This window comes from Pelophylax lessonae (assembly GCF_965119305.1).
Source record: "Pelophylax lessonae genome assembly, chromosome: 1".
NCBI lineage: Eukaryota > Metazoa > Chordata > Amphibia > Anura > Ranidae > Pelophylax > Pelophylax lessonae.
In genome coordinates, this window is record NC_138768.1 from 707,165,768 (window position 1) to 707,185,954 (window position 20,187).

The following is a 20,187-nucleotide window of genomic DNA, read 5'->3' on the forward strand; positions in this document are numbered from 1 at the left end:
AAAAAAGTTTTAGATTTAGTTCTGCTTTAACTATCACATGTACTGAATCTCTATATTTTCCTGGAACAAAGAAGATACCTTACCGGATTCTCCCACTAAAAATGTGTGCTTTGTGTGCTCCATCACAGCTCTGGCCACACCAATGGCATTCTTTATTCTCCTAAGATTGGCAACAGCACCAACTTTCATAGTGCTCCTAAAATGTAGAGAACAGGACAAGGTGTCCATAAAAACAGGTTCAGCATGACTGTATAATGCTTTCACGCTAATTACTTTCATGATATATGCAAAAATGACTGAAAGGGTCAGACTAACAAAAAATATTTTCTAATATTTATAATTGTATTATAGCTACTTAAGGGTTAATTATTTGTGATCTCTGTGAGATCCATCTGCTTGTAGTAAGGCAACCACTGGATTATAACTTTGGAGGTGGACAGAAAATGTTGGTCCATCTCACCACAGCATACTGCTGGCTTATCCTTACTTATTTAGGAGAGGACAATCGTGCATCAGCTAATATTTATATTACAGGCTTTCTGAGACTCTTTTTCCATGTCTACTGATTTTGAAGCAAGGGACTGGAAAACCATTTTTACATTAATTTGGAGAAATACGCTTTAATTACCACAGATCATTTTTGGGTACATCCCATTAACGAATGGAGCTTTACAGAATTGGACCTCAAAAACAAAAGCTTAAGGCCTCATGCACACTGCTGCTGTTAAACTGATGTTTTTATGAGTTTGGGCTTTTTTTTTCCCCTGCCCTTAAACTTCGCCCCTATGTTATCTTATGTGCCCATGCACAGATGGGAGTTTTTAACAGTTTAGCAGCAGGGGAGTTTATAGTGTGTTTTCTGAACGCCCTAAAATCGAGTTCAGGAGCAGGAATTCCAACCACAAAAAACGCTGAATGCTGTTAAACGCTCATAAAACGCACATAAACTCTAGGCACAGTTAGCACTTCAGTTTTTTTCAATAGCCAGAATAAATTACAATTCTGGCCAATTTAATAAACTCCTAAACTCACCTAAACGGTTGTGAAAATATGAAGCTTAGTGCCATTCCCATGACTTGCAATGGCACCTCAAACGTGACGCGATTTTGCCACGATCTTCGCCCGACAAATCGCGGTAAAATCATGCAAACAGAATCGCAGGATGCCTGATGGCCAAAAGAAGTTCTTGTACTTTTTTTGGGCGGCAGGTGTCCTGTGATTCTGTTTGCATGATTTTACCGCAATTTGTCAGGCGACAATCGTGGCAAAATCATGCTGCGTGTTTGTGTGTTCTGGAGAAACAAGTCCTGGGCGTCCAGTACATTCCCTCGGCTGGAGGGAACGTACTGGACGCCCAGGACTCGCTTCTCCAGAACACCCAGCAACCATTTCCTTCCAAAACTGGAAACAACCGGGACACAAGACCGGAGCTCCCTCTACTGGCCACAATAATCAACTACATCTAACTTGATATCCGAAGGGACTCCTCCCCACTAACAAGAGCAACGATTCTAAATTAGACAGTGATTCCTCCAAATCCTGTGTGAAATATTTTGAGAGAGCAGATAACAAGGTCCGGGATCTGACGCTAATGTCACAAATATGGTGACCGACTCATTTCCTTGATAAAGGCAACATATCTTAGAATGCCGAAACGTGTTGGAAATTAGAGATATACTCTCTCTCAACACGTTCCAGAGTCTCACACATGAGCCTGAACAGACAGAGAATTATATCTATGTTCACCATTCACATTGTCACTCTTTCTATCTTATTTTTCACCATACACATGGGTCTATAACCCATTGGCACCCAATTTTCATTTATCATATGTATTATGAACATTGTAATAAATTGTGATATTTTTTACACACTCTACTACTTCTTGACCAGCCCATAAAGTCCCACTAATTTTGGTTTGAGGCACAAACTCTTTACAGATATAAAAAACATGTTATACTTACCTTCTCTGTGCAGTTGAGTTTGCACAGAGCAAGCAGCCCCAATCCTCCTCTTCTCAGGTCCCACATTGCTGCTCCTGGCCCCTCCCTTCTGGTGAGTGTCCCCACAGCAAGCAGCTTGCTACGGGGGCACCCGAGCCGAGCTGCAGCTGTGTGTCTATTCAGACACGGCGCTGCTGTTATGCCCCGCCCTCTCTATCTCCTGATTGGCTAACTAACTTTGATTGACAGTCGCAGGAGCCAATGGCGCCGCCGCTGTGTCCAAGCCAATCAGGAGGGAGAGTGCCCGATAGCTGAGGGTCTTGTGAACATCGATGGACAGAGAAGGACCTCGGGTAAGAATTTGGGGTTGCTGGGGAGGCTGCTACATACAGAAGGATTTTTATCTTAATGCAAACAATGCATTAAGATAAAACAAAAACCTTCTGACTTTACAACGCCTTTAAGATGCGAAATCACGGATGGAATCGCTGCAATTCTGCCTGCGATTCTATCACTGCAGAAACACAGAATGCGCATTTAGGTGCCATTTTATTGTAAATGGCACCCCAAACGCCTTGCAATTTTGCTTTAAAAACCCCATAAAGCTTGTAACCAAAAAAAATAAATAAATAAAATAAAAAAAAAAACAGGAGGAGGAACTTCTTTTAACGGACAAACACGCATTGGTCATTAAAGTGAATGGGCTGCCCTATGCGCGACATGCAGAATCGCATAAGCATTGCGCTTTCAAAATGCATGAAAGACTATGCATAGTGTGAACGAGCTTCAACCTTTGAAAGATGCCTTTCTAAGCCACTCGTTAAATTATACTTGTTTTAACAGCCACAGACTAAATACTATATAAAAAGTCTAAAAAGAACAGCGGACTAGCACAGGATAGATGGAGTAGGCAGCAGGACTCTTCCCATCACAGCACTCTTCTGAAATACAGACAATGTGGAGTCATACATTATTTACAAGTAACTAGAGTACATAGGGAATGTCAAATGTTTTGAGTAATGAATATGCAGTATATTCCATACTTAGGGTGTGAAGTAACAAAGCAGATCATTAAGAAGTAGAGATCATAGAAAAGAAAAACAGATGTCAAGTGCCTGTGTAGAAACGGAGATGCAGGTGAGCTGCAGCACAGGGTAGAAAACTGCAGAAGAGTTGCAGATTTCCACATCGCACCTCACCTGAGTTCACGTGTAAACAGGACACATAGAGAACAATTGTTTTCTGTGTGCCCTTGAAGACCTATGTTTTTCTAGTGGATCTGCACAAGTGTGAACAAGCCCTAAAGCATTACCAAATGCTTACCCACCTCTAAGAGATAACAGAATGTTAATATAAATGCCAGCAACTTTTGGCATTTATATGCCATACAACGCACACACACTCACACACACCATTTGATATGCTTATTAAAGTATATTCTAAAATCTGCATAAATAATGTGAGTATACCCATTCATAATCATAGCATCCAATGTAGTTTCTCCGGCTTCATCAGGACTTCCACCATACCCTACAGAGCCATCACACTGATCAATTTCACACTGGGTACAGCCTCTCTCGACTGCATCTAAAGCAGATCTGCCAGAAGCAAGGACGTTCCATGCTGAAGAGGAAAACAGATTTTTGTTAGGAAAATATTTGTACACCTGTAACTAGGTTTCTGCTGATCACAATAGAAAGCTATCAATTGCTTTTGGCTCCACTTTACCCTACTTGCTGTTAACTGCCCCATCATTTAGTATGAAAGCTTGCCTGCCTTCTACTGCCCCCCCTACACACTTCTAGGGGCCAGGAAAGCAATCCTTCCAAGTGAGAAGTCACTAAGAATGTTTGGGAGGCAGGAGATAGCAGATAAGCTTTAAAACTAGTTATGCTAATCAGAATTTCCCTGCATTTGAGTGTTACCACACATTTAGGCTGTTGCAGGTATGCATGCCTGTACTTTATACCCGACATCAGTCCCCTTCTGTGAAACTTTGAGAGACCAGGGCCCTGTCAATTTCTTCCAAAACCTTCCATGCCCCAACAGGAAGACTTATCTATTTCTTCACAGTGACCGAACGTGCAATAACGCACATGTTAGGGCAGCTTATTAAAAATAAATGGACTTCCAATGCACCCCAAAGTGCAAAAAAATAAAAATAAAAAATTGCACAATACCATTTTTTGTAACATTGCATTATATGTTGCCGTACATTACTGTGTGCGTCAACACAAGTGCTTTGCCTAAGAGTCCTTTCACACGGGCGGTCTGATCAGGTACCCCTGTCAGTTTTTCAGGTGGACCTGATCGAACCCTCCATTCACTCCTATGGAACTGCAGATGTCAGCAGTGACATGTCCATTGACACACGCCACTTTCCAATCCAATCCTGCCGCAAATCCAGATCGGTGGTGACCCCATTTTCCATTCATCTGGAGGATTGGATGAAGACAGACACCTGGTCTGTTTTCACCCAATTTCCTCATAGGGGAGAGCAGGACTCTGTCCGTCTCCACTCTGCACAGTGAGTGGGACAGACTTGTTACCCACCTGCTCAGTGGGGATCAGCGGAGCCATTCCCCACTGAGCAAAACGGAGTCTGCCGAGCAGATCACCCGTGTGAAAGGACCCTTAGTGTGTTGGGGTGTGTTAAACATGAATGGCACTACAACACATGTTGTACACTTTAACGTGTGTTGCAGTAACACACACACACACACACGCGCACACATTACCACAATGCAGAAGTGTGCATCCACTCTAAAAAAATAAAGATTATATTCATACAATAAAAGTATGGGATGTGTGACAGAGTGAGACCCTGTCACTGTGAAAATGGAGGAGAATATGACACAGGATTTAAATTAAATTAAAACTAAAGGCAAAACATTTGTTATGGATGTACAGAGGGATTTGAACACTTGTTAGTTTTTATTGCTGTCTGTGCACGTGTTAAGGAGATTCATCCTCTTTTTGTCCTGTTTACCATGATCATTGAAAGTATAAGAAAATCTCCAGAAAAGTAAAAAATCAAATTTCTTTATCAATTTAGGCCTATATGTATTCTGCTACATTTTAGGTAAAAAAAAGAAAAGAAAATCCCAATAAGCGTTTATTGCAAGGTTTTCGCAAAAGTTATATCGTCTACAAACTATGGGATATTTTTTACTAGTAATGGCAGTGATCATCGACTTACAGCAGGACTGCGATATTGCGGCGAACAGTCAGAACACTAACTGACACTTGACACTTTTTGGGACCCAGTGACACGAATACAGTGATCAGTGCTAAAAATATGCACTCTCACTGTACTAATGACACTGGCTGGGAAAGGGTTAACATCAAGAGCGATCAAGGGATTAACTGTGTGCCCAGCCTGTGTTTTCACTAGGGGAAGGCATTGATACATGTTCCTGCTTTGCAGGAACACAGGATTAATTCTTTCCCGCTGACAGAAAGGCAATCTGCTTTGTTTACATAGTCAGACTTCTGTTCTGCCTGTATAACATACAATCGGCGGTTGCCAGCAGACATTGAGTCCACGGTACCTGCTGACTGGATCCCGCTGTAAATAATCCCAGCGGGAGTGGGCCACGGGCAGTGCGTGCCCAAAGCGGAGGTGCTGGATCATGTATTCGATATGTGATCCAGCACAGTAGAGCTGTTAACGTGGTAGTAAACCCTGCAATGTAATTTTTACCTACAGGTAAGCTTATATTAAATACTAGCACATTATTATATTGCCTTGCAGGTGGCCTTTTTTTTTCCCCCTTTAACGTGAGGTTCTGGACTATCTTTTCTGGATTTTAGTGTTCTGGATTGGAACTTCAAATCCAGTGTCCAGATTTTACCAGGTACCTGCAGAGTACACAGGTGTGCAGGGTCGTTCTATAATCAAATCTGAGGATAGCTCAGAACTCCCAAGTTAGGAGCTAGGAGGTCTCACCCAGGGAGCAGAGGAGCCCCAGCCAGGAGGTCTCACCCAAGGGTCAGAGAAGCCCCAGCCAGGAGGTCTCGCCCAAGGGTCAGAGAAGCCCCAGCCAGGAGGTCTCGCCCAAGGGTCAGAGAAGCCCCAGCCAGGAGGTCTCGCCCAAGGGTCAGAGAAGCCCCAGCCAGGAGGTCTCGCCCAAGGGTCAGAGAAGCCCCAGCCAGGAGGTCTCGCCCAAGGGTCAGAGAAGCCCCAGCCAGGAGGTCTCACCCAAGGGTCAGAGAAGCCCCAGCCAGGAGGTCTCACCCAAGGGTCAGAGAAGCCCCAGCCAGGAGGTCTCACCCAAGGGTCAGAGAAGCCCCAGCCAGGAGGTCTCACCCAAGGGTCAGAGAAGCCCCAGCCAGGAGGTCTCACCCAAGGGTCAGAGAAGCCCCAGCCAGGAGGTCTCACCCAAGGGTCAGAGAAGCCCCAGCCAGGAGGTCTCACATGAGCCTCAATAAGTAGCCAGGAGGTCTAATTCCAGGAGTCAGGTGGGCTCCTATTGAGGTGTCAAGAGAACCCTGATCCATAGTCCAGGATTAGGCTGTGCAGCAGGGTGCTGAGACTAGGGCCTGATGCACACTGGACGTTTTTGCAGCTACTGTTTTTGGCGTCAGATGTTATTTTCTGCAGCCAGTAAACTCCCCAGCATGTTATTCTATGTGTTCATGCACACATAGGCTGTTATCGATAGTTTTTGGCAGGGGTGTTTTCTGGCTGGAAAAAAAAAAAAAAACAGAACTAGTGGGTTTTAAGAGGCGTTTTTCAGCTGTAAAAATTCTCAAACTCTGATAAAAGCTTAAAAATGTTGAAAAACGCCAAAAAACTTGGCTATTTGGCATTTATCAACATTTTTGAGCCATAAGCTTTTGTGGACTATAGTTTTGCTAAAAAATGCTACAGCTGAAAAACTCCTTCTACAGCTACATATTTCTACTGACGTTTTGATAACCTACAGCGTGCATGAGGCCTAAAGGCTAATGCTGGCCATAAATGTATAGATTTTCATTTATAAATTTTCGTTTTAGGAAAATTCAATAGATTTTCTAATTGTTAGTGGGCTTAAATTTGATGTCCATTTTCGACTGCAAGGATGGGCAAATTTGAAGGGGCAGGAAGGAAAACTTCTTGATCTAACACATTTTCTGCCAGTGTATGTGGTTATCGCTCAAATTACATTCATATTAAAATTGAATTTTAAAAGCAAAAGACGATTTTTGAATGACATTTGTCCATTCATCGAATGGCCTAAGAATTTTCGTATGAATGTTTGTACGAACATTCTCATCCAAAAATCTATACATGTATGGCCAGCATAAGAGAACCAGTAGAGCTAGACCACACAGTCAGAGGGACTGGTAAAAAGAGCAGTGGTGCTGCCAAAAAGGGAGCCAGGTGGCTCGCTATTTTCATTTGTTCATATTGATGTGGAAGAACCCCTATGTGGGCAACTGACATTTATACAAAATTTCCATTTATTTTGATAAAAGTGGGCTGCCGTGCCCTAAAATACAGTTTAGACTGGTGCAGCTAATTTGATACAACCTACTACTAAAATCTCCCCAATACCACAGATGGCAAAATATGTAAAATGCTATGAGCTCTAAGAGATAGGAGGACGAGAGCAGGAAAAATATGGTTACCTGTTAGCAGCCTGGGAGAGAGAAAATCGGGGCGAACGGGGATGGACTGCGGGCACTAAGATGGAAAGACCGTTATCTGAGCCAAGTGGGGAATCGGCGTTGGGAGAAGTGGAGCGCACAGTCCGGGGAAGGGCTGTGATCCGGGGGGGGGGGGGGGGGGGGGGAATCAGGTTTGACCCGAGTGATTCACCAAAGTTGGAGGGGAGCATCCTGAATACCCGAAGAGATTGCTCAGTGGATTTATCTGGTGATCCAGGGAGAGAGATTACTGCAGTGCAAGGGATCAGTTCCTTGAGCTCTCTGGAACTCAATAAGGTGAGCAGTGACTTCACCTGCTGGTGGTGGTTCTGTGCTATCGTCCCAATTTTCTTAAGGATTGTTATACATCGCTGGATGAACGAACACAAACAACATTTTGCAGACTGATTATATGCATGTGAACTTTTGAGCACATTTTGTGGACTTTTTATATTATTTCTCCTTTTTTATACATTACTTTGATTGTATGGCCACACTTCTCTTTATTGAATGTTTCTTCATATTATTGGTATATTGCAAGGAGTATTTATGGGGATCCATCTTATGAGCACATATAGGGTTTATTTATGAACAAGCACGCTGTTCTTTTTGTTTTATATTGCTGTATTCTAGGGTTAGAGGTCACTATTTCAACAGCTGCTGCTGTTTTGTCTTTTCACTATTATTTTTTCTTTTTTTCTGCTTTTTGATCATTAGCACTGAGATCTAGATTACCTTTATTATTTTCTGCACATAGCAGCGCATAAGTATTCACACTTTTACCTGTTAGCAGTCTGTCTGCACTGCTAAGACACAATTCCCATACTTTTATTGTACGAGTATAAACATGTTTTGTCTGCAATCTAACTTGAAGTCATGCAACCATTATCTGACAGCAAGGTAGATGAAATAGACATACATAATAGGCACTAGGCAGGTGACACCTCTGACCAGCTGTAGATCACTTAGGATCCATTCATATTGAGGCAATTTTGAATCACAGGAGGATTCGCCACGATTCTGCCTGCAATTTCAAATTGCAGCAAAACGTGGGACACGTTTGGGATGCCATTAATTCCTAATGGCACCCCAAACATGGTGCTATTTTGTTGCAATAAATTGTGCTTCAATTGCGGCAAAATCACAACACACAAAGCTGGTCACTCAAAAAGGGGCAGGAGCTTTTTTTGGGTAACAGCATCACGCTTTGCTATTACAGAGCAATTTATCCGCCCACTATTCAAATCGCCTAGGTGTGAATGGAGCCTTAACAGTGTAGGTGTGTGTAACTCTGTGTAAGCGGGGACTTACACAGAGTTACGCACACCTACACTGACCCAAACTACTGCTGACTATCCCAGTTTCTGCTCCGATCCTGTAAACAGTGCAATCACAAATGCTGACATAGGTGGAGAGGGAAAAACTGGTGCTTAACAACAGTCAAAAAAATGGATTTATGGACTTACCATAAAATCCTTTTCTCTGAAGTTCATTGACAGACGCAGCTATATATTCTTTTTAACCACTGGGTTATGAAGCCCCCTACAGGAGTAGGACACTAGGCAGGAAAATCTTTACCACACCTATGGGGCAGTCCTTGGGGGTATAAACCCTCTAACTGCTATGGCATTCAGTTTTGTTGCAAGCAGTATCAGAAGAAAATAACCCCAACCCAACTCCTATATAGAGGGGCGTGTGCTGCGTCTGTCAATGAACTTCAGAGAAAAGGATTTTATGGTAAGTCAGTTTTCTCTATCCTTCATTGACAGCTCCATATTCTTCTTAACCATTGGGACGTCCCAAAGCAGTATTAACATAAGGGGTGGAAAACACAGAAAAGAACATAATTCCCAAAGGCTAAAAACCTAACCAACCAGGTAACATGGAGCTTAACCAGGAACAACTGGAGCTCACCTAGAAACATACACTCTCAAAGAGAATAAATTCTCTTTTAAACAGCAGCCTGCAAAACCTTGCAGCTAAAAGAAGCATCCGAAGATGCCAACACATCCCAGCGGATTTGTTCAGTCTGGAGACTGGGTGGTCCACCTTTCGGTGGAACGGTCCGTTTTTTTGATCACAGGGTCCGCAAAGGGATAGCATCTCATGAAACGCTTCGGCACCACTAACATGCGTTTAAGGCGCCCCCACTATTCATTGACAATTTTATCAAAAAGTTCCGGACAAGGGAAAACCCTGACCGACTCTGGGTTTTGCAGGTGCCAAAAGACACCTGCATCCCTGACGCTGTAGAATCATCTGCCATTTTTAGAGTTTCCCACACTGACACTATTAACTGCCTCCACCAGCGCGGCTGCAGATGAGGATATGTCATCCGAATCAGAGTGCGATGACGCAGACTCCTCAGGGTAACTCGCGTCCATGTCAGCCAAATCAACCTCAGAATCTGAGGATACAGATGAGGCAAGTAAGGGCAATGGGCGCTTTTTACTAGTCCTCTTTTTTAGGACCATAACAACTTTTGACACCAGGGTTTCAAAAACTGCCATTAATTCAGACAAGGATTGCGACCTGGAGGTCCCCGCAAAACCAAAGAGGGGATCAGTAGGCGATACTTGCTCCTGGAACTCCATGTTAAAACGGGGACAGAGCAGTGTCACTTTAAGAATACTGCAAAAAAACGGCCCCACACTGCTGCACCAGCAGTACTACAAGTCCCAGCACACTAAGCTGCAATATAGCAAAGTGAGGGAGCGACCTACAAGGGACCCCAAGAGACTCACCACTGCCCGATATTAGGGAAAGCAGAGCCGGTCTGAAGTGTTCAGAAAAACGATCCTCACAGGAAGAGCAAGTACATGGGTCAGCACCAGAGAGGAAAGCCTTGCCACTCAATGGGGAGACCACAACAAAATAGTCGCCCAATGCATTTCAGTAGGAAACTACTAAAAAATGGCTGCCGAGCCTTGTACAGCTAAGCTACAAGAAAATGGCGGCGTCCTTGGCACGCCATGCGGTCTACAGGATCCCCCGAGGGGTTCAGTGATCAATCAGGCATAAGGGGGCCCTGGCAGGAACCCCCACCAAGATTCACACCCCCCCCCCCTCCAGCGGATCGCGTGATCAGCGGCATTGGCGCGCCCCCTCAACTGCTATAGCCCCTGCACCGTACCCGACTAAGGTAGGAACCCCCAATGAAATAGTGGGAAGGATGGCCTGCGGGGGGGGGGGAGCCTTGGATGGTCAATGGGGGATGGCCCCTAGGAACCCCACATATAAGGGGGTGGCATGGGGGGTAACCCGAAGGTCTGACGGTCCCAAAAAAAAAAAAATAGTTTTAGACAAAAGGTTCCCTTTTTACATAAAAAACATGCTAGGACCGAAATCCCAGCAGGGAACTAGGTCCTTACTCCTGACTAGGCAGAAAAAAAACAATGCCTATAGCAAAGTGAGTGGGTGTATACCCCCAGGGACTGACCCATAGGCGTTGTAACTAATTTTCCTGCCTAGTGTCCTACTCCTGTAGGGGGCAGCGTAACCCAATGGTTAAGAAAAATATGGAGCTGCGTCTGTCAATGAACGATAGAGAAATTCAGGTTTTGAGGCACCACAAGTGTACATCCCCAGCACTGAGTTTCGCCTCTTCCAACAACACTCACCCCATAAACCCTCTTCCAACACTGCTAACTTCAGAACCCTTCACCACATTCTTCCAAACTGATCATCCCTGCAACTATTTTCTAACATGGCTTACCCCTGCAACCTACTGCCTTCAGCAGTGTTTGTGACTTAGGCCAGGACCCTTGTTCCTGCCAGCTGAGGTACCTGGGGCTGTGGGCCCTTCTGGAGGAAGAGCCAAATGAGCCTGCTACTGTTCATAACTGCCCACATCCTGTAAGGATAGAAAGTTTCAGATAGGGCAGAAATGCTGGTGGGCATGTGAGGGAACGGCAGATAGGACGTGGGGCATCTAATAATAGATGCGGGGCATGTGTCCAGAGTTCCTGGCCACCCATGCTCAGAGCCATTCCAACTAGAGAAGCAGCTCAACAGGAGGAAAGCTGCGGCCTGGTAGTTGTGAACCACTCCTTCAAAGTCATCTGAATAGAAGAGACGTGACCTATATAAGCAGACATAGGGGAATCCAGACATCCCAACCTGCAAAAACTAATTTCAGGGAGGTGGCAAAGTCATTTCAAGGAGGTTGCACTCCGCACCGCCGCAACCCCCCCCCCCCCCCCCCACCCGTGGTGTGGTGTCCTGGGCTCTATGGTATGCTGTAGATATCCCGGCAGGGCTCAGGGTGGCAGTGTCAAAGCTCAGCTGTCAAGACTGTGAGAATGGAGCTGCTATTTCCTCCGTAGTACCGTCTCACAGGCGGAGGGATATCAAGTGCACTTCGCCTGTGAGAGGAGGAACCATACAGAGGAAGCACATGGCTGCAGTAGAGAGAAGAGCCGCATGCTTCCTCTGTATGGCTCCTCCTCCCACAGGTGGAGAGCACTTGTTATCACACTGCCTGTGAGCCGGTACTACGTGGGAAATAGCGGCTGCGTTCTCAGTCATGACAGCTGAGCAAGCCTCTGAAACTGCCGTCCTCAGCCCTGCCGGGATATCGCCCTGCGCTCGCGGGTGTCCGTGAGTGCAGGGTGAAATGCGGGAGACTCCCGCAACTTGCAGGAGATTTGAGATGTCTGGGAATCATGCAATTTGTGCAACTGCTTAAATTCCTGAAGTATGTGGTTTTCCATACAAACATACATAACAAAATAGGTCAATTTACAGATCCTCCTTATTTTGATTATTACCAATTCAGGTAAACCCATGTATGGACAGTGATAAAAGGTGGAGGTCCCACAATTCGATATACGCATGCACGGACCTATCATGATCGCACAGAACACACTGGGGACCTGGGGTTGATCTTTTGAGGGCAATTAGACTGTATACATTGCAAGAGCATTTGGAGGAAGGGAATTTGCTTCAGAGATTAGTAAATGATGCTCTGCTGACTTCCATCATCCACTCACGTGCAAGCAAGTTTTTATATTTTATTTTCCTTGCATTTGATTGGGTATTCTTTGTATAGTGAAGCTTTCTCAAATTTACTAAGCTCTGGAGCAAATGCACTTGTAGAGTGCAGAGACTATTTTCCTTTAGCAAATCTCTCCCACTGGCTTCAGCAAAGTGACCAGGAGATGTGGTGTCACCCAGCTGTGTGCCAGACAACTCTTCAATCTCTGCTCCCCTGTGAACCACCAACACAAGGGGCTGATTCCCCAAATACCATCCTAATGGAAGGAACCTTTAACAGTTTGTTTTTCTAACATGCTTCAATAATATAAGATGTAAGCTACACCAAAGCTGGCCATACATGGGTCAGTTTTTTGCTCAGCCCTATAGGGAATGTGTGGATGGGGAAAACCTCACTGCTGTGTCACTGTATTCAAACATCAGGAAGATTCCCCCCCAATCAAAATCTATAGATCAGCACTGCATCATATGACCTGCAGCACTGATTAAGTGAGATTATACAGACAGGGTGGTTGAACCGAGGTCCTTCATCAATAGACTGACCTTTGTCCAACCACAGGAGCCACACGTGAATCGCATTTCCATCCATGTATGGCCAGCTTAAGCCTGATGTCATGAGCTTTTATCTCCTTTTTGGATTATAAAACAATGCAATGCTCTATCTCCACATACAAACATAAGCATTTCCTACTGTAGAAATGTGCTTCATAGTCAACTCCCAACTCAGCACTTTTTTTCCCACCCAACCACTGCCTCTGTACCAAAAAGGGGAGCGGATGAAAGGCGGCAAAAATGCAGCTCAGCCACTGAGTTTTACCAACATCCAACCCCAAATGCAAGAGTAAGAGAGCCCTTATCACTCCCCAAACGCCTTTAGTCATGTCAATGTGAACACGCTGCTAATGCGCCACAAACATCTCTATGGCGTTTAGCCCACGTTTACATTGGTCTGTTTTGACATGTCAAATTGGACCCAATTGCCGGTGTTCTAAAATTTCATCGGACCCGTGAAAATTCCAGACCCTCGTCACTTCCGGTGACGCTACGTCACCACCAGGTGGTGCAAGCCCCGGTTCGCATGCGCAAAAGACATTTTCCAGGTCCGATGAAATTCTAATTGAACAGACAAGGACTCACTGCTCAAGGTGGTGTAATTGCCTGATGACTCACACCGGTGCATGCCCGGCTCGCCTCCGTGAAAACTTGATAAAGGCCAATGCCAATTCCTTTATCAATGAAATTCTAAGACTTAGCGAACAGCTGACTGAGAGGAGGTGGGGCTGAGGCATCGGGTATGTGCGGTCCACCAACTCCACTTCCGGGACTGCGTTCCAGAGATCTTTTTTTTTGTGGTTTTCTTTTCTATCATTCCACACATTTACACACATTCCCTTTACTTCAATGGAACGGAAAGGCGGACACTTTTTTTTTAGCACATACCAACACACTGTGCAGGGGTCCAGAAGCACTGCATTTCCCATGATGCATTTCCCTTTTCTGCTTAATATAAATACTAATTATGATTAATATTATGAATATTAAACATTTTATTATTTCTCTACCCGGTGCCTCAGCCCCGCCTCCTCTCAGTCAGCTGTTCCCTAAGTCTTAAAATTTCATCGGACCTGGAAAATGTCTTGTGCGCATGTGCACCGGGGCTCGCACCAGCTGGTGGTGACGTAGCATCACCGGAAGTGACGAGGGTCCGGAATTTTCACGGGTCCGATTAAATTTTAGAACACCGGCAATAGCACCATCCAAATAGTTTCTGCACTACTTTTGGCGACTTCAATAGACATCTTTGCAGGAACCCGCACAGATGTCTGAGAAATCGCCCCCGAATTTGGACTGAAAATGGCGGTTTGAAATGGTGCGAGTTCAGGTGAACTGGCACAATTTGAAAGTGGCCTCAGTGTGAGCCTAGGCTTAGTGAACTCGCACGATTTCAAACCGGAATTTTCAGTCAGACTTCAGAGGCGATTTCACAAACATCTGTGTGGGTTCCTGCACAGATCTCTATTGAAATCGCCCACAAAGTCAACATAGTACAGAAGCTACTTTTGGGAATAGGTGCGGCACCGATTCGGATGGTGCCATTGTGGCAATTGGCTCCGATTTGACATGACACGCAGGAATACATGAAAATTGTGAGCAGGGGAAACCAGAATTCCAATTTTGTGAATTATGAATGGGGCCTAATGGGCAGCCAATGCTCCACAGAAGTGTAAATGGACCCTAACAGGAGTTATGTGCTGCAGGGGAAGCATGTCCAGCAATGTCAGCTGACTGTGACCTGCTATCACATGACACCTACATCACGTGCACACCACAGCATAGCATAGCAAAAATGCACGTCCCTGTCCCCCTCACACTGGGACAGAGAGGAGTAAATCATGCGCGCTCCCATCTCCTCACAGCGGGGAAGAGCCTTGAAATGCACGCTCCCGTCTCCCCACAACCCTGATAGGGGTGCGCGCTCTCGTCTCTCCTCAGCCCCTCGTTCACCTGCTTGTGTGGCGCTCCGGAAGGGCCAGGTGTTGATGACCAGAGGCAGGGCGGGCTGGGAGTACACCGCATACAGCTGTGCCGCCAATACGTACAGCACCGGGGAGCCAGCCGCCTCCATAATGCCGGAAATAGAGGAACGTGCACAGTGCCGGGGGGAGGGCTCAGTACAGGGCGTGCGGGCGTCATTATAAGGAACAAAGGTGCGAGTGGTCAGTGATGACACCTCCTGAACAAAGCAGTGTGGGCTCATACTGACTCTCAGGCTTCACTATACACAGGGACTGAAATCTAACCAGCATGGAGAGGCTTGCCTTTATTGTTTGCAGCCCATTCAGAGTATATCATTATTATATGGGATTTATATAGCGCCTATAGTTTACACAGCGCATTACAGCATAAGGGCGGACTGTACAGTTACACTACAGGAGGGGTCAGAGGGTCCTGCTCATTACAGCTTACAGTATATGTGAGCTTGGGCATCCTCTGAACATATCCCTTTCATAGCCCAAAATTAAATTGTTATATTTTTTTGGTGATCTGTCCATATTTTGTCAATCTACAGGCATTAATGTCACCAACATCCCACCCCTTTGCTTATGTGTGCTTCAGGATGGGCAATAACATTTTTCTTTTTTAAAAATGTACATTTTCATTTGCAGGTAAATAAAATGTACATTTTTATTTTTTGCTGCAGGATCCTGGAAAGCATTGCACCCATGATCAGCAGATTGCTGATGCCATGCAGGTCTCCTGCACACTGTCAGTGTATCAGCTTACCTGTTCATCCGGTACGGGTAAGCCGATGCTCCATGAACTACCACAGTGCTCCACAGCGCCATGGTAGTTCATTGAGAACTACAAGCCGACAGCCGTACTAGTGTGAACCCAGCCTAAAGGCTCGTACACACTAGGGATCGACCGATTATCGAGGGCCGATATGCACTTTCTCCTATATATTGGAATCAGCCCTGGAAGTTATCGATATTGTACCAGCCAGCCACCCACAGGCCCTGTACCAGCCAGCCACCCACAGCCCCTGAGCCAGCCACCCACCCACCACAGGGTGCCAGACAGCCAGCCACCCACCACAGCGTGCTAGAAAGCCAGCCACCACAGAGTGCCAGCAAGCCAGCCACCCACCACAGGTTGCCAGCCAGCCACCCACCACAGGTTGCCAGCCAGCCACCCACCACAGGGTGCCAGCAAGCCAGCCACCCACCACAGAGTGCCAGCCAGCTATCCACCACAGGGTGCCAGCAAGCCAGTCACCGACCACAGGGTGCCAGACAGCCAGCCATCCACCACAGGGTGCCAGCAAGCCACCCACCCACCACAGGGTGCCAGCCAGTCACCCACTCACCACAGGGTGCCAGCAAGCCAGCCAGCCATTAAACAAAAATTAACATGTTCAGTACCAGATTTGTGTAAAAATTTTTCTTTATTTTTCAAAACTTTAAATGTACAAAATATCGACCCATATCGGCCAATACCGATATGCGATGGCCAAAATATCGGTATCGGCAGCGAAAAACCGATATCAGTCGATCCCTAGTACACACTATAAGAAAATCAGGTGAACATTTTCATTCAAAGAATTTTCATACGATTTTCGTATAGTGTGTACAAAACTTTCTTCAACCAATTCCGAATTTTCGTACGAAAATTCTTGGAGACAAACTTCAAAATTTTTCTCATACGGGAACAAAACAAACAATTTTCGTTTAATGTGTACCTTTTTTGGCCGATTTTTGTACAAGAAAAATCAGAAAAGAAATTTTGCGCATGATCAGAAACAATAAACAACAAAAAAAAAGCCTTGGTCGTGCGAGCATTCTCATATGACTTTTCGTTCATCGGTTCCAATTTGCTGTAAAACAACTAGGAAAATCGGACGATCGTTCGCCTGATTTTCTTATAGTGTGTGGTGTACCCCACTTTAGGCCTCTTTCACACATGCGGGACCGTTCATTTCATCCATATAGTCACGTCAAAATGGATGAAGTATTCATCAGTTTTTCATCAGATTTTTTTTTACATCCACTACCAGTACAAAAACAGATGAAAAACTGACCATTTATCAGTTTACATCTGTTTTTCACCCAATCCTTTTTATTTAACGGAAGAAAAATAGAGCTTTGATCAGTTTAAAAAAACAGATGATGACGGATGCAAATGTAAATGGGTGATCATCCATTTACATTCGTTTTCCACAGAGATGCATTGATGTCCGTTTTTCACCCGTCAACAGATGGCTGAAAAACAGACAGCATGTGTGAAAGGGGCCTAAAGGCCCGTACACACGTACCGATCGTCGTCATACAAACGTCGGCGGACGAAAGATCTGCCAATTGTACGCGTGTTAGTATGGTGCCTCCGACAGCTGTCTGCGCACAATCCGCGGACAAAAGTCTTTCTTGCAAACATGAACATTTTTGTCTGCGGACACCAGAACGGACAATTGTTCGCCTGTCAGTACAGAATTCGGCCGACAGACCGCAGATTTGCAAGACTGGGCATGCTCAGAAAATAAAAAACACAGGGAAAGTTAACCATTACATGACATCACTTCTGCAGTCAGCTGAAGTCTGCAGACAAAATTCTTGTGCTGTCCTTGTGCTGTCTTTGCACTTTTCAACAGACACCGACATCCCGGGGAGAAAAGACGAACATTTGTATGACGACGATCTGCGTGTGTGTACGGGGCTTTAGACATACAGAGCTGTGTGTCTGGATTATGTGGGCGGAGCCCCGCACTGCCATGCTATTTTTCAAACAGTGACAAGTACTGGGTACTTTTCCCCATAATGCTGCCACAGGGAGGGGGACAGCTGCAGCACTGGGAACATGTTACATGTTCCGCTCTAAAATCAGGTGGAACATGTAACGTGTTCCCAAAGGTGAACTAATCATTTAGAGTGGAAGTAAACTTCTATTGATTGTTTGTACCTATAGGTAAGCCTATAATAAGACTTAGCTATAGGTACTGTAAATATCCCCTAAACTTGCACCATTAAGGAGATATCTACTGTATATGCAGCCGATGACGTGATCGGCATGTGCGCTCTGAAGGAACGGCCACCTGTGCTATTTCCTCAGAGCCCTGTGCCATGACTGGTGGCTCCCGAGCGCCGCAAACCCAGAAGGAGGACAGGTGAAGATAGATGTGGCTGCAGCGGTGACAAAAAGGGCTTTGTTTTCTCATAACTAGTAAGATACCAGCACATTATGCCTTTACTTTTGCAGGACAGAAAAAAAAAACAGTGCTTCCTCTTTAACAGTTCTGGCTTCATTTGGTACCAGGTGCTGCAACTCCAAGAGCAATACAGCATCCAGCACACCACTGCAACTCTACATATCACTGGTGTGAGATGTGGCCCCCTCATTCTCTTTCAGGTACCCAGTACTCAGGGCTGGTGCTAGTCTATTTTGTGCCCTAGGCAAGACCAGATACTTGCCCCCCCCCCCCGGGGGGCCTAAGAGAAGGGGCTGCTGAGAGAGAGAGGGGGTCTTATAGAGGGGAAGTCTGAGTGAGAGAGGGGGGAAGTGGGGGCTGAGAGAGAGGAGGGCTGAGATTGGGCTGGGGGGGCAGAGAGAGAGAGGCAGGGCTGGAGAGAGGGAGGGGAGGTAGCTGGAGAGAGGGAGGGGGGGGAGTGAGGGCTGAGAGAGGGGGTTGATAGAGGAGGGCTGAGAGAGAGGGGCCTAAATGGGGGGGGGGCTGGGAGTGAGGGCTGAGAGTTGGGGGGAGGCAAGGAGGGAGATGAGAGAGACCCCTAACCCTGTCCTATCTTCAGTCCCTCCCTATTGTCCCAGAGTGTCTGTTTGCAGATCTGCAGGCCAGGTCTGTGTATGATTATGGACAGTACCTTCCATGCCATGATGCCAGTCTGTCTCCTTGATCTTCTTCCAGTTCCAGCGGCTCCCGCAGTAGCCTGCACCTCCTGCCCATCTTCTGTCACAGCTCTGTGTGCCCCCAGTCAGCCTATCCTCCGGCTCCAGGCCTCACGTTAGGGCAAAGAGAAAGTTGGAGCAGTCCATGCTCTGGAAGCGCAGGGTGCGCTGCACCTGCTGCTTCTCCTCTCTTCAGAGGGTGGGGTCAAGGAATAGGCAGTGCCTCAGTGGAGCTCTTCTCACGAGTCCCAGGCTCTCAGGACGCCCGCACTCCAAGGATGCTGCTGATTTCTGCTGCGCCCCCCCAGACAGCTAGACAGCCGGATAGAGGATAAGGTGCACTGACAAGTTCTAGGCGCCCTCTCCTCCCGGTGGTCAGTAGGTAAGCCAGTGGCTGTGGCTGCGCCCTAGGTGGCAGTGCACTCTAGCGGGCTGCCTAGTTTGCCTAGCGGTAGCGCCGGCCCTGCCAGTACTCCATTGCCTTAACCGATTGTGGACCACCCACCGTAGATATACTGTAGCAGGGCGGCCGCCCTGCTCTGGATCATGTACCTAATACAGTTGTGTTCAAAATTATTCAACCCCCCAATGCTGTAAAGGGTTTTAGGGAATTTAGTGTACATTTGTAATTGTATTTAGAATGAAATCCTACAAGGACTTCTTAAAGAACCATATGCAACTAAAATGACATCAATTGGTTTTGTAATACAGTAGTAAATATTTATTTTGTGAATTCTTCATTGACACAATTATTCAACCCCTTAAAGACTACCACTCTGAAGAACAGAGGTTCATTGAAGTGTTTTCAATCAGGTATTGAAAACACCTGTGGATGTCAGGGAGCAGCAATAAAGCCTAATAAGCACCAATTAGGCAGCTTTAAAATGACTGTGATACTCAGCTCCTTCTAGACAGTTACTGGTGTGGTTAAAAACATGGTGAAGTCAAGAGAATGGTCCAGGAAGACAAGAGAAGAGGTGATTACTCTTCACAGGAAGGGCAATGGCTATAAGAAGATTGCAAAGATGTTAAACATACCAAGAGACGCCATAGGAAGCATCATTCGCAAATTCAAGGCAAAGGGCACTGTTGAAACGCTACCTGGTCGTGGCAGAAAGAAGATGCTGACTTTGACTACTGTGCGCTACCTGAAGTGTAGAGTGGAGAAAAGTCCCCGTGTGACTGCTGAGGAACTGAGAAAAGATTTGTCAGATGTGGGTAC

General features: G+C 45.9%; 1 protein-coding gene across 1 annotated transcript in view; it reads right to left on the bottom strand.

Annotated features, from left to right (window-relative positions):
* AGA (aspartylglucosaminidase) overlaps positions 1-20,187 on the bottom strand; it is a gene marked incomplete at its 5' end in the record, with an annotated part of 154,314 nt that overhangs the window by 49,706 nt on the left and 84,421 nt on the right. The window contains 2 exons of the mRNA XM_082249175.1: positions 84-196; positions 3,413-3,609. Of these exons, the coding sequence (XP_082105301.1) occupies positions 84-196; positions 3,413-3,609 (310 nt within the window). The remainder of the gene's footprint in view (positions 1-83; positions 197-3,412; positions 3,610-20,187) is intronic.